Below are 13,776 nucleotides of genomic sequence, written 5' to 3' on the forward strand. Positions count from 1 at the left end.
ACAACTTCCAGTATGTTTTTGGTATTTTCTACTATTTTTCTCTTGTAACCACTAAAATGCTAGTAAGTTATATCCAGTGAAACGTAGATGCTTTTAGTGTTAGATTAACAGTGAGATAGCTTTAAGTTTAATCTGCAAAAGTGGGTTTTTCTTTTTTATTTCCCTAGAAGTCCTCATAGTTCTCCTTCTCATACACCAACAAGGCATGGACGAAGTACAGTATGTGGGGGAAGAGGAAGAAACCCAGACTTCCTAATGGAAATACAGTTAAGCAAGGTGAATGACAGAAACAGCTTCAGCCGTAGCTGTTTGTGTGTGAATATCTTTACGTGTTATATCCGTTTGATAACAGCTTTCCACTAGAACTCAGTGGGATTTCTTCCATTACTATCTACATCTAAGCAATCACTTTGAAGGTGGTGAATTCAGAATTTAAGAAAAAATGTATTTGTTCTTCTAGCACAGTATTGTTTACTTGCTGAATAAACATGTTTCTAAAGATGAAGGATATTTATTGTAATATTCTTAAAGTTTTTGTTTATTATAACCACGTTTTACAACTGCTGTTCTGGTTTTTTGTCTTCAGTTCTACTCTGAATTGATACACCTATTATGAAATTAAATGTTCTAGCAAAATACCTGGGAGGTAGATCTGTTGGGAGGTAGATCTGTTGAGACACTTAGTGTATCAGTTGATGATAACTGGATATTAAATAACATCCAGTTATATCGCAATATCGTTCCTGTACTTGTCCTAACATATTTAGCACCCTTCAGGCAGTAACAGTATGTTACTGTTTTTAAGCCTGTGCTTACCTCTAACATAGAAACTAGATGCTTGATTCTGGCGCTGTGAAGAATATTGACAAGGAGTTAACCAAATTGCATGTTAAACAGATCAATAACAACAATAACAACCTATTTTTAAAATAAGGTTTTCTCAAACATTGCTGTAAACATGAAAGGTACTACATAAAACTAAATGCCTTTTATAGTATATGTGCATTTCTAGAGCTTAAAATTCATCCCATTAGCACTTCAGACTTGCCAGAAATGTTTGATGCTTGTCATAGTTTTTCTAGAAAAGGCTAAAATATTGCAATAAAGAAGAGGAAAAAAGGAAATGTTTAATATTCCACGTGGAAAACTTCATATGTAGAAGTACAGCAATCTCTCTTACTTTGCAGGTATTTAATGAGTTGGTGTTAGTACTGAGGCATAAAGTCATCCGTCCCATCCCTCCCCCGCCCCCCCCAGTACCCCTGACTTGATACAAGACTTAATAATAATGTTTAAGCAAGAAATTAAGGAAAAAAGAGTGTCAAAAATGTGGTTTCTGAGCAGCGTTTAGAATAAACGTGTATTTATCTCTTCAACACGTAAAATGTTCATTATCCCATGTACCTTGAGTAAAGGGCACTTAAATACAGCGTTTCTGAACATCTCAGTAGCTGGCCAGTAGAGGCCACTGTTCCCCTTGCTGTGTGCGCTCTGCTTCATTGCATTGCAGGCAAGGGTGCTGTGGGGGTTACTGAGACAGGGAATGATTTGTAGGTAACCACAGGTCTTTGATAGAAAATGAGAACTACATCAAGAGATGAGGAAAAGGAGAGAATTCAGAATTCTTTAGAACTTAAGAAAGGTAATGGATGACTATTTAGATGGACTAAAGTGCGTAAAGAAAAAGGAAACTGAGACTGCAAGAAGTTACTTGAGAAGTCTGTTGATAGGGAAGAAACCTTACTTTCCTAAGCATAGAAGGAGCAGGATTCAAGAACTGCAAGTACAGGCTTCAACATGATGTAAGAAATATATCAGGATTGAGAGGAAAAAGCAGAGTCAATATTAAAATGAAAAGCAAAACTTGTTCTTTGTCTTACACTGACTCTTTGTTTTGGCTCAGATTGGCATCCTAAAATATGAACATGTACACAAGTAGAAATTGGAAGATTTCTACTGCTAGATGCACAAGAATCTGAATAGTTTTCAGAAATCCTAATATTGTTCCTGTAAATTTAAAATAGTAGACAGCTTTTCAAGTTCTTATGTGTGGCATGGGGTTTTTGTTTGGCTTTTTGTGTGTTTTTTCTTAAAGTAATATTCTATTGTTAAAGGTTGTTTTTCACTGAAGCTGATTATGCTGTCTTTCTTTCCTTTTTAAAAGGTGAAATTCCAGCATGAGGTATACCCTCCAGGTGGTGCAGAAGGTGAATCCAGTCTGTTGGAGCAGCCAGTGTCACGGCAGGTTTTTATTGTTCAAGACCTGGAGATTAGAGATCGCTTAGCTACATCACAGATGAATAAATTTCTCTATCTCTACTGCAGTAAGGAGATGCCCAGAAAAGCACATTCAAACATGGTACAGTTATGAAATATGTTAATTCATTATAGTTATAGTGGTTGGACTATCATTGTGGAGATTGTATATGTTTCTTAATCTTGCAGAAGAAGGAACATGAGGTCATGGAACATTGAAATAATATTACTTGATAGTTATTTGCTTGACTCCTTGTGGGTAAATGAATTGTGGATTAATTAAAAAGTCAGTTTGAATATTAGTGTGTCAGGTATTAATGTTTTTGAGATTCTGTCAGTTTAAAAAAAGTAGATGTGCAGGACTACTTTTGTAGCTTTCACATTTTGGTTTTGAACAAACATCTGCTTGTATGAGTATGATTAGACTTTTCACTACACATGCAGAGTTGTAGTTTTATGATATACTGTAGTCTTACTGGTTCTATAAAGGATTTATGATTTTTTTTTTTAATTTTCTTTTTCTTTTTTATAACATCCATAATAAGTTATTTATGCAGCACTAGCTTTATACTTGGTAAGTGGAATCAGATTAGTACAGAGGTTTTGCAGTAAATGTTTTTCCTAGCTAGTGTTCTGAGATGTAGTAATTGTGAATGTTACTGCTTTTACTTATGTTGTTGCTTTTTCTCAGTTAACAGTTAAAGCATTACATGTCCGTCCAGAGTCTGGCAGATCCCCGCAGGAGTGTTGTTTACGTGTTTCTCTAATGCCACTTCGCCTCAATATTGACCAGGTTGGTTGTGCCAATAGGAAAAAACAAAACAAAACAAAACAAAAAACACAAAACAAAACAAAAAAAACACAAAAAACAACCCAAAAACATTTTTATTTATTTAATGATACTGAGTTGGGTTTTTTTACCAGATACTTGTAACCATCATACAAGTTCTATGGGGCTGTTTTCTTGATTTAATACCTTTTATTTATTTATGATCAATCACACATATCTTTTGGATCTCTTCCGCTTTGTTTATATCCATGTTAGAACTTGTCTTCTGCTCCAGCTATTACAGAAACTACCCTTTTTTTTTTTTTTTTTTTAAATTTAAAAACTAAGAATATCTATAGGCCTGTCTGTTTACTGCATAATACCAGTTTACCTCTTGAGAATTCTGATGATGTCTAATGTTTTTAAATCATAGCTTTTAAAAAGCATTTACTTATTCTTGAATGATCTTGCTTTGCTTGTTCATGAAGTCACTTTGGTATTTTTAATTGAAAAAAGGTAATCATTAATCCAGAAGCTGTTCACAACGTTTTAGTCAAGGGCACTCAACACTTGAGGACTGCTTCTTTATTCTGAAGGCTTTGGTCTCGCTATCAACTGCAGTGGCATGAAGAACAGAAATGGGAGAAATTGTTTTACTTTCTTTAGCGAGCCTTTGTGCAAAGTATTTTTCATATACTCAAGAAACAACAGTTGGGCTTTTTCTCTGCTGGTGAGGAAGCTATGTATGTTTGTGCATTCAAATTTAAAGTGCAGTTATGACTCTTTGTTGAGGCATTTCTTGCTTAATTTGTCATCTGCAGAGAGATGTGGGTTTTTTTCAAGAGCACAGTTAGGAGTTCCATACCTACCTTCTGTTTCCCTCAAAACACGTTGGAGACCAGGTTTTCATTTTGCTGTTAGAAAAATTGTACTGTATAGTTTGTAATAATTTCATATAGAAAAATAGCATGGAAATACTGCCATCTAGTGAGGAAATGTGTTCCCTATTGATTGCTTTTCTAAGTCTTTTGTCTTTTATGCCATAAACAAAATTCACCTTTACAACTTCTGCAAAATTAACCGCAACTTTCTTGGAAGCACAGGGCTGCATGCAGTCATGTTAGAAATTCTTGCTATTACTACTTAAGCTGTCTGCTTATCAGTTGGAAACAAAAAAAAACCAAAGTCCAGATGTCATTAATTACAGGATGGACAAGGCACCAGTGTGATGCATCTGACTGGCAAAACATTAACAGCAGAGATATCAATGACTTTTAATGAAGCAGTTGCGAGATCTGATCTGGAATAATTTGTCTGACATTGACAGTATCAGAGAAGAATATAAACTGTACTTGAATATCCTTTCACTGGAAATCAGAGAAAAGTTTATAGCCATTAAAACACTTGGGTTCTGGAACAGTCTCCAAAATGAGAGTAGATGAAAACAACCCTGGAGTTTTAAGACAGAACTAGGCAGATTATGAAATCATATTCTGTGTAGGAGGGGGCAATGACCAAGAGGGTCTTTCTGGTTTCTGTCCTGGATTTCTATGTGGCTTCTGCATGTTGAAGGATCAAAAAGAGGAAATGTGTTTTGATCGTATCCATATGGAAATGAAGAGCTGGAATAGTAGATAATATTTTTTAGAGAATTGGGTATTTTTCTTTTTTTTAACCTGATTGTATTTTATGTTTGACATTAGGATGCCTTGTTTTTCCTGAAGGATTTTTTCACTAGCCTCTCTACAGAAGTAGAACTCTTAGTTACTCCAGATCCTGAAGGTATATTTTTCAAAAATCTAATATGAAAGTGCTTCTTCTTTCTCCTTTAATGTGTGTACATGTCTATATAAATTCACACGTGAATCTTGTGTTCGTGAAATAACTTATGTTAGTGACCAAACCTCAGCATTAGTAACTAATTTGTTAGAACACAGAAACTTTGTGTATTTAATTTTTGTATTTTATAAATACCAACAAAGATCTTCAACACCTGGGATCTCCATTGTATGAAAGGTTTCACCAAAATTGGAGCATATTTAATAAGAACTTGTGAAAAAATTGAGAACTGTATATGATATTAGGAGTTGTTATTAGATAAAACGAATACATTATTTAATACCTCTTGCAAAAAAGAGTACGTCTGTCTAATAGCTTGAAGTTGTGTAATCCCTAGAGAAAGGAAGAGAGTTCAAGATTATAAATAAACAGTACAACATATGTATACAGTTAAAGCAGTACTTCTAATCAACTACACCATCTGATGCAAAACCCAGTGCACATTGAAAAGCACAATTCCTCTATTAACTATCTTTGTGAGTTTGTTAGCAGCTATACTTTACCTCTTTGTTGAGATGTACTGAAATGTACAGGTAATAAAGTACTCTGTAATGAAAACTAGATGGATTATTTATGCTGGTGCATAAACCTCAATTTAAACTTCTTGTAATAATTTCTATTCATAACTAAGTTATTATCTTAGTAAGAGAATCTACATATTGTCCTGCTAGTAATTCCTATTAATAAGCATTAGATCTTACTAAGGATACAGTAATTGTATAAACACAATCTTTTTGTAATCACTGTGAAAAATATGAATCAGTTCACTGTGTATAACTTCTTATCTTAGTTAAAAAGTCTCCTGGTGCTGAAGTTACGTGTAGTTTGCCCAGGCATGTCAGCAGCCTTAAGGACCCAAGTCCAGTCATTTCTTTCTCATCACACAAGCAAGCAAATGAAAATGGTAGCATTGATTCTATGGATGTGGTTAATGGAGATGATCATCATTTCTCACAAGAAGTGACATCATACAGCGATCAGCCAGTATTTTTCAGGTAAACTTTCATTACAAAATTTCCAGTGACACACAGCTGTTCTGCTGAGTGTTTTAAGAAAGTGTGATGATGAACTATTCAGACCTTACGACAAGGTGTGTTTTTTTTGTTTGTTTATTGCCCATGGAAATCAGTCATATTTGTTTCTGTCACTGGAAGGTAACTAATGATTTTTTATTAACTCTTGCACACTACTGTGCACAAGAAAATAAAATTAATTAAAGCTCTGCCGTGCACAGAACCACTAATGAGATGTTTTACAAATAAATTAAAAGATCAGTCTTTGTACTTTCATGTCTAACAATGTAAATTATATCTAATATAACCAGAGATGAGAGTATATAAATGAAAAGGATCTCATGGGAGACGTACAAGATTAACATATCACAAGAGAAACTCTAACATAGTCCTGACTGGGAAGTGCTTAGAAAAACTTCAGCTTGTTATGCAGAAGTTTTTTCTTGTGTATTCAGATCATAAGTGCCTCTAACAACAGATGTCTGCTTTCATAAGCAGTGAGAGCCAAATTATGGGAGAATGACTGTGGTTCTATTTCATCACGTACATCACCAACAGAATTTTTTAATAAGTTCCAGCTGCAGGGCTGAATTTGGCCCACAGAACCATCATCATTAGCCATACCTTTTTCATACCTTTTTTTTTTTTTTTTTTTTTTTTTGGTAACTGAAATTCATGCTGGGAAAACTGAAGGAAGATGTTCACCTGCAGGATTAGTAGCACTTTTGCAGGACTGTTAAATTTATTATAAATGCTAACCCTGGCTAGATGTTAATAAACCAAGAAAAGCTGAATTTGCCATTTTATTTTGTACGCTTATTCTGAAGTACTAACACGGTAACTAGAGGATTTACAGTTTACAGAAAAGAGCATGGCATCCTATTCTAGGAGGATGGGAAACCATGGGCTTCTTTTTTGGAAGGATAATTTTATTTCATTTTCATGTTTCTCACCGTAAAATTTCCTTTGTATATCCCAGAGAATTTCGGTTTACATCAGAAGTTCCAATACGGCTTGATTACCACGGCAAACATGTATCAATGGATCAGGTTTGTGTATAATGCTGATGCTGTAGAACAAAAAGTTGATGATGTTTGTTTTGTGTGTTTTCCCCCCAAGAGTTGGGGTATATTTTTATGCTCCCTACTCATTATTGATGTGATCTTGAGAAATGTAGAATTTTTTTTTTTTCCCTTATTTTCAATAAAGCTTAACCTTGTTTCACCCTTAATTTGAAAACTAGGGGGTGGCTCCTCCACGTATCATTAACGCAGAATGAGACTTGAAAGTCTTATTTATCAACTCAGTGACTAGCCGCAAATCTTTCTACACAGCTGTGGTGCCCCTCCAAGGATGATACCACTATCTGATGCCAGAATCGTGCATTTTATTTTCATACTCATTAATGCCAGAATAAAGTATTGTGGGTTTTTTTCTCCATGTTTCCTTCCCTTGCAGTCTAGTAATATATGGGCTTCAGTGGCAATGGCAGAATCTAATACAGATTAAAAAAATGCTCATAGTTCTGTTTAAAATATGTATTGGTTATCATACTGAGTTTACAGAGCAGACCTCAAAAAATCCTGTTCGCACAACCAGATTTGTACTCTGTCATGGCAAATCAGCAAGAAAATATGGAAAAGTAAAAGCAGCAACTTCTTGAATTTGCGCTGCTGCCAGAGAAATCAAAACATGAAATAGCAGCTTTTGAATGCCTGGAACACGCTAATGCCAGAGCTATATTTACATAATTTGTGATATCTTGGTATTTCTGAAGAAGCCCTCTTGTATCCAGATGTTTTTCTTAGAGTAACCGATTAAGCCAGATTCCATCTTTTGCAAGTATTCATGTAACATAATTCATAGCACTGTAATGAGTAGCATTTGAGAATCAGTTTAGACAGAAATACCTGCAATAAGAGTTGAGATGATGAAATTGTTTCTCACCTACAGATTGTACAGGATGAATAAACTCATGTGATAACAAAATATTTCACTTACAGGGGACACTAGCTGGGATTCTTATTGGGCTTGCTCAGTTAAACTGCTCAGAATTAAAGCTGAAGAGACTTTGTTACAGACATGGGTAAGTTTATCAAATTGTAGATTAACATTGGTATTGCAAATTGAACAAGTTTATGGTGAATACCTGAACGTAGCAAGCAAAAAGCAGATTCTCTGATAAGATGCACTTCTAAAATCCAAGACGCTTTTTGACTATATAAAAATTTCTTGATTCTAATTTTTGTCAAATATGTATCATTCAAGAAGGACATCTATTTTCAGGACAGTATATAATATATGTGCTAGTCTTGGTGCTAAACTCTCTTAATTTTAGTTGAATGTTTGCTTCCTATTGAACTGGATGTGGTTATGCAGTCTTGAACTTCTGTTTTATGAAGTGCATATACCTGAAACCCTTGGGTTAGCCAACAGCAACAAAAGATGATACTTGAAAACAGCTTTCCTTTTGTTTAAATGACATCTTTGTTTACTTCAATGGATAATGCATTTGTCTTATTAGGAATTGTACGTTTTCAAAAAAATACTAATAACTTTTACTTCAGTTTGTTAGGTGTGGATAAATTGTTCTCCTATGCCATCAGTGAATGGCTTAATGACATAAAGAAAAACCAGCTACCAGGAATTTTGGGAGGAGTAGGGCCTATGCATTCGCTAGTGCAGTTAGGTAAGTTAATTCTTATTTCTCTTTGACACACATTGCAGTTGTTTTAAACAAACAAACCAACAGAACTCAAAAAACCCCAAAAACCAAAAAAACAAACAAACAAACAAACAAACAAAAAAACAAAACAAAACAAACCAAAAAAAACCCCAACCCCCAAAAAAACACCACCACAAACAACGTTGACACTTGTTTTCACTTCCTCTCAAGGCATTCTGCTTATCTAAGACAACTTTCTAACTATGGTGTTCTGTCTTTGTTTTCAGTCCAAGGTCTGAAAGACTTGGTGTGGTTACCAATAGAGCAGTACCGAAAGGATGGCCGTATTGTAAGAGGCTTTCAAAGAGGAGCAGCTTCTTTTGGTACTTCCACTGCAATGGCAGCACTTGAGCTAACAAACAGAATGGTTCAGACTATACAGGTATAGTGTATTACTTCTGGAGTTAGACATAAAATGAGAAGTGTTGCTAGTAAGTGCTCCATATTAAGCTAATATCTTAATGCTATATATTTGAGGTTGGAAGCATGTCTTAAAAAAAGGCAGCTGTATAAAAAGGAAAGCAGAGACTGGGCAAAGCTTGCAGCAGTCTGTGAGGTGGCATCAAATGCAATGGTTAAAAAATTGTGTTAAAATATTGCTGAACATCCAAGCTGTTACATGTTTCTGAATGTCTTTAATGTGTTACAGTGTGCAGTTTAATGCTAAAATACTCAGCTACACTAAAAAAACACTGATATTGAGAAAGATGAATTCTTTGCGTACGTGTATTTTCCAGTAATAGATTCTTAACTTTTTAAAAATGTCAGCTTATCTGTGCTTTAAAAAAAAAACAAACACAAACCCCCCAAAAAACCCCCAAAACCCCCAAAACAAAAAACCAAAAAAACCCCAACAAAACAAACCACAAAACCAACCAACTAAAAAAAAATGCTTCAAAACCAATACTAATTGTGTTGTTGTACACAAAGTCTATAAAGCTTGCTAGATTTAACCCCAAAGTAATCTTGGATTAAAGTGTTAATGAATTTATGTTCCTTAATGGAAAATACATAATGAAAATACACTTTTACCACCTAATTTTGCAAAAACTGTAGATGTGCCTAAGTTTAAACATATATAGTAAAAAAAACAGTGGTATTATTCACGAGTGGAATTATGTGTATGCTTGTGTGTTTGTAAGAAAAACATAGTGGTGATCAAATGGTTCAGTTTGTCTTGAACATTTTGTGCAGATTAGAGGATGCCTTTGAAGGAATGGCAGCTGGGGGCAGGGGGGGAACCCTACCAAAACCTACAGCATTTGTTCTTTTATTATGGAACTTAATGTATAGTTACAGCCACACCCATTCCAGAAGTTCTTGTACAAAACCTTAATCTGATGTAAATGAGTATTATTTATGGAATTAATTTTTTTTTATTTCAATTATGTCACCCTGTTTAAATTTGTGATCAGATGCTATAAGACATCTTATATATTTTGCATGTGCTCATGATCTTCAGGCAGCTGCAGAAACTGCATATGACATGGTATCACCAGGGCCTACTTTTATTGAAGCAAAAAAGATCAAACGCTTCCCTCGCCATCGTTTAGCTCATCAGCCAGTAGACCTACGGGAAGGTGTAGCCAAAGCATACAGTGTAGTAAAAGAGGTGAGTGCAAAAGTAATTGTCCTTAACCAAACTTAAGAATTATTTCGTAAGGCAACAAATAAAATATCAGACGTTAGTTTAAGCTGACCAAATGAAGAAGAGAATTTAAGTTTTGAACAAGACTGTCTTTATCAGTAATCTTAAACCAACAGAAACCTTGCATGGAAAAATCAGAGAAGCAGAAATAAACTAAGATGTTGCGCAGATAAGTGTGAATAAGACTTCAGTGCTCTACAGCTGTGAGGGTTTAGTTATTCTGAGACATATAAACCTGATTTCCCGCCCCACATCATCCATCCTTCCCTTCCTGTCCCTGCCCCAGTTACTGTTAATCCTGAGGTTGTTAGAGTTTAAGCATAATGCTGAATTTAAGCTCTCTTTACCATGACAGTGTATTAAAAATTAGAATGCTGACCTGTTTTTGTTGTACTTTTTGTATTGTACTTTCAGTTAGCTGCACCTGATATTGTGTCTAGGAAGTTCGGTCTCAGCTGGGGAGTTTCTGTGAATTCTGTCATTTTTTAATAGCTCACACTACCCCACAGCTTATTCCCTTATGCACAAGAAGTGCCACCAGAAGTTATATGAAATATTTTAATAGTAATAATTCATAGTAATTTTATTGTAAGCCTCATTAGAAGAACTAAATCATATTTGTATCAGTATGGTTGTACCGCAGTTATAATACAAATCACAAAGATAATGAATACTGAGCAATTTGTTTCCCTTAAAATTAGGAGAGGCTGCTTTTTCAGTGTAACAAATTTCTGTTAATTTCTTGAAGGGGATTACGGACACAGCCCAAACCATCTATGAGACTGCTGCTCGTGAGCATGAAAACAGAGGAGTAACTGGAGCAGTAGGAGGAGTCCTCCGCCAAATTCCACCAACCGTGGTGAAACCTTTCATAGTTGCAACAGAGGCAACCTCAAATGTTCTCGGTGGAATGAGAAACCAGATCAGGCCAGATGTGCGTCAAGAAGAATCTCAGAAGTGGCGCCTTGGGGAGGATTGAGATTATAAATCTGGCTCAGCAGTCGGGTAGCAAGGCTGGAAACGCAGAAGATTGTCCCGTTGCCAGCTTTAGATGGAGCTCACTTTGTTTTGTCATGCTCATCTCAGGAACAAATGAGGTTTTCAACTATTATTAGCAAAACATCCAACCAAAAATATTTATGAAGTGAAAAGCAAATTGGTACTTGCTTATGCTGTGTGTTACCAACACATTTGGTAGATAGTGCCAAACATAGCGAAGCATGCGCTGCCAACTCAGAGACATGCTTGCTCTCTTCCGTTTACCATATTTTTCTTGGTAGATTTAACATCTGAAGCAGTAGCCTGTATGGTGAAACTAAGTATACTTTAAAGATGTTTTCTGTGCATAGTCAAAGAACTGTCTTCAGTAAAGGGCTCTGCAGATGCTCTTCACAGACTAAAGGATAAAAGCTTTCATTTTGGATGCGAGACGTGAAGGCTATGTTATATGGAAGCAGATAAGATCTTATCATTTAGTGGTCATAGGCATCGCTTTTAGCGTGGCACTTAGAGCAAGGGCAAGCTTGATAACCATTCAGAATTCAGATTCAGTGTTGATACACCTATGAACAGGATTTGTTCCTAAATATTAAATACCTACTTTTGTGGGTCTTTGAAGAACCTGAATGTTGCAGAAATGTTCTGTTGTGTTGCACTTTAAAGGATATGGCCTGTATATTGTGCTTTTTTTATAGTGTGAATAAAATGTAATGTGCATTATCCTTTATGTGGTTTAGAAGCTTACACGAATTATTGAAAAGAGCATCATTTGATGATGATTCTACAGAAAAAGTGTCTTAAATTTTGTTTAAACTACTCATTATATGTAAAAAAACTTTTGTCTTCTGTTACACTAATTACAATGCTAAAAATAACTATTCTTCAGGAAAGCAGCAGTTAAATATTATTGTGGCCAATAGCTCTTTGTAAGAATGAGAAATCCTAACTAAAGTAAAAACAAATTATTTCATAGTTAAAATTCTATACAGACTTCATTTTAATAATCTGCTTTTATTTAAAGTTCGTATTGTTGCAAAGTTGCTGCTCTTTCAAGATATTTTTAATTTAAATTGTGCGTCGTCAGTTATTTGGCAATGAGTATTTGGGGTCATTTAATTTGAATTGGGGATGGGTGAGAGGATTTTTAAAAAAAAAAAAAAAAAAGACAATGAAACTTCAAAAATTGAAGTTGGTACTGACATTATTTATAGTTTAATAGGTGACCAGGGTCTCCACAGAGCTTTATTAAGCAACTGACATTGTGCCATTTCTGGGCAGTTAAAAGGCTTGGCACTAGCTGTGCAGGAATAAACTTTTTTTTCCTTGTATTAGCAAAAAACTAGAGGATAAAAAGTAAAGACTATTCTGAATAGAAAAATACTCATTTTGAATTTCAACAACTTAACACTTTGGACAACTAACCAGAACATAAGTTTGTCATAGTCCTGTGCTTGTTGTAAGTGGAAATCCCGCAAATAGGCTATGTGGAAAATCTCCACTGAAAGAGGGACAGCAGATGCTTTTGATCAGACTTCAGTCTCGAAGGGTGATGAGGAAGTAGTTTCCCTCTCTTTTTTATTTAATACCTGCCACTAGCAAAAACTTTGCGGATGGGCCTTACAGGACAAATAGGAGTGTATGAAGGAAAATAGTTACTGCTTGTTCATCTTGATATTATACTAACTATTCCTGAACACCAAAGAATCTGGCTGGAGGGTAAATGATTTGAAAATGTCCCCTCTGCTGGGAAGACTTCTGCAGTCTGCTTTATTTTTTTTCATAAAACAAAACTTCAGTTACAAACAAATTCTTGCATTGGGTGACAGGTGGTATTACAAAGTTTTGTATTCATCCACTGGAATTATCTAAGTTGTGGTACACTTCGAAGACCTGGTTATTTCAGTTAAAGGACTTGCTGTAAGCAGAAGGAGTTGCTTTTGAGAGGACAAGTACCTGCAGATTTAATGACATGAAATATTTTCTGATGTAAAAATACTTGCTGCAGTTCATACTTCTGTCCAGTAATTAGAGAGCTCTGCTTGAGCTTTGTGCACAGGAATGAGTTCCATGTTTGCAATTTGGCACCTTCTGAATGCCTTCTCAAGAAGTGACGACGAGTCAGTGCAAGTAAGTAGCAATGCATCATTTTCATTTGCAGGTACCATACTATGTAATTTCGGCTGGTCCAGTTAATTGGAGTACACTGTCACACTATAATTCTACATGTTTTCTTCCTTTTTGACATTGCTGAAAAGGAGCAGTGGCATTTCAGTGTTCATTTCATTTTCAATTCTGTCCTGAACTGATTGTACTGCAATGCAGTTAGAATATATTTTTATATGAGGGCATGCTGTCAAGATAAAACATTTTTATAGAGTGTCTCTCATTGTCAGCAATACAGATTGTACAAATTTATTAAACTTTACTTTTCACGATGTAAACCCTTGCATTTACTGCTTGCACTTTATTGAGCTTTTTCAGTAAAATTGATTTAAATTTTTTTCCAACATTTTATTTTTACAAGCAG

General features: G+C 35.1%; 1 protein-coding gene across 10 annotated transcripts in view; it reads left to right on the forward strand.

Moving 5' to 3' along the window:
* ATG2B (autophagy related 2B) overlaps positions 1-12,839 on the forward strand; it is a 47,434-nt gene extending 34,595 nt beyond the window's left edge. For 9 of the 10 annotated variants that reach the window (XM_082316651.1, XM_082316653.1, XM_082316655.1 and 6 more), the window contains 11 exons: positions 168-276; positions 2,165-2,359; positions 2,948-3,049; positions 4,729-4,807; positions 5,655-5,859; positions 6,857-6,926; positions 7,881-7,963; positions 8,445-8,566; positions 8,830-8,984; positions 10,065-10,214; positions 10,999-12,839. In XM_082316651.1, the coding sequence (XP_082172777.1) occupies positions 168-276; positions 2,165-2,359; positions 2,948-3,049; positions 4,729-4,807; positions 5,655-5,859; positions 6,857-6,926; positions 7,881-7,963; positions 8,445-8,566; positions 8,830-8,984; positions 10,065-10,214; positions 10,999-11,229 (1,501 nt within the window). In that variant the 3' untranslated portion in view covers positions 11,230-12,839. The remainder of the gene's footprint in view (positions 1-167; positions 277-2,164; positions 2,360-2,947; positions 3,050-4,728; positions 4,808-5,654; positions 5,860-6,856; positions 6,927-7,880; positions 7,964-8,444; positions 8,567-8,829; positions 8,985-10,064; positions 10,215-10,998) is intronic. The other variant, XM_082316654.1, reaches the window with a different exon arrangement.
* The last annotated feature ends 937 nt before the right edge of the window (positions 12,840-13,776 follow it).

This window comes from Platalea leucorodia (genome assembly GCF_965183815.1).
Source record: "Platalea leucorodia genome assembly, chromosome: 7".
Lineage (NCBI taxonomy): Eukaryota > Metazoa > Chordata > Aves > Pelecaniformes > Threskiornithidae > Platalea > Platalea leucorodia.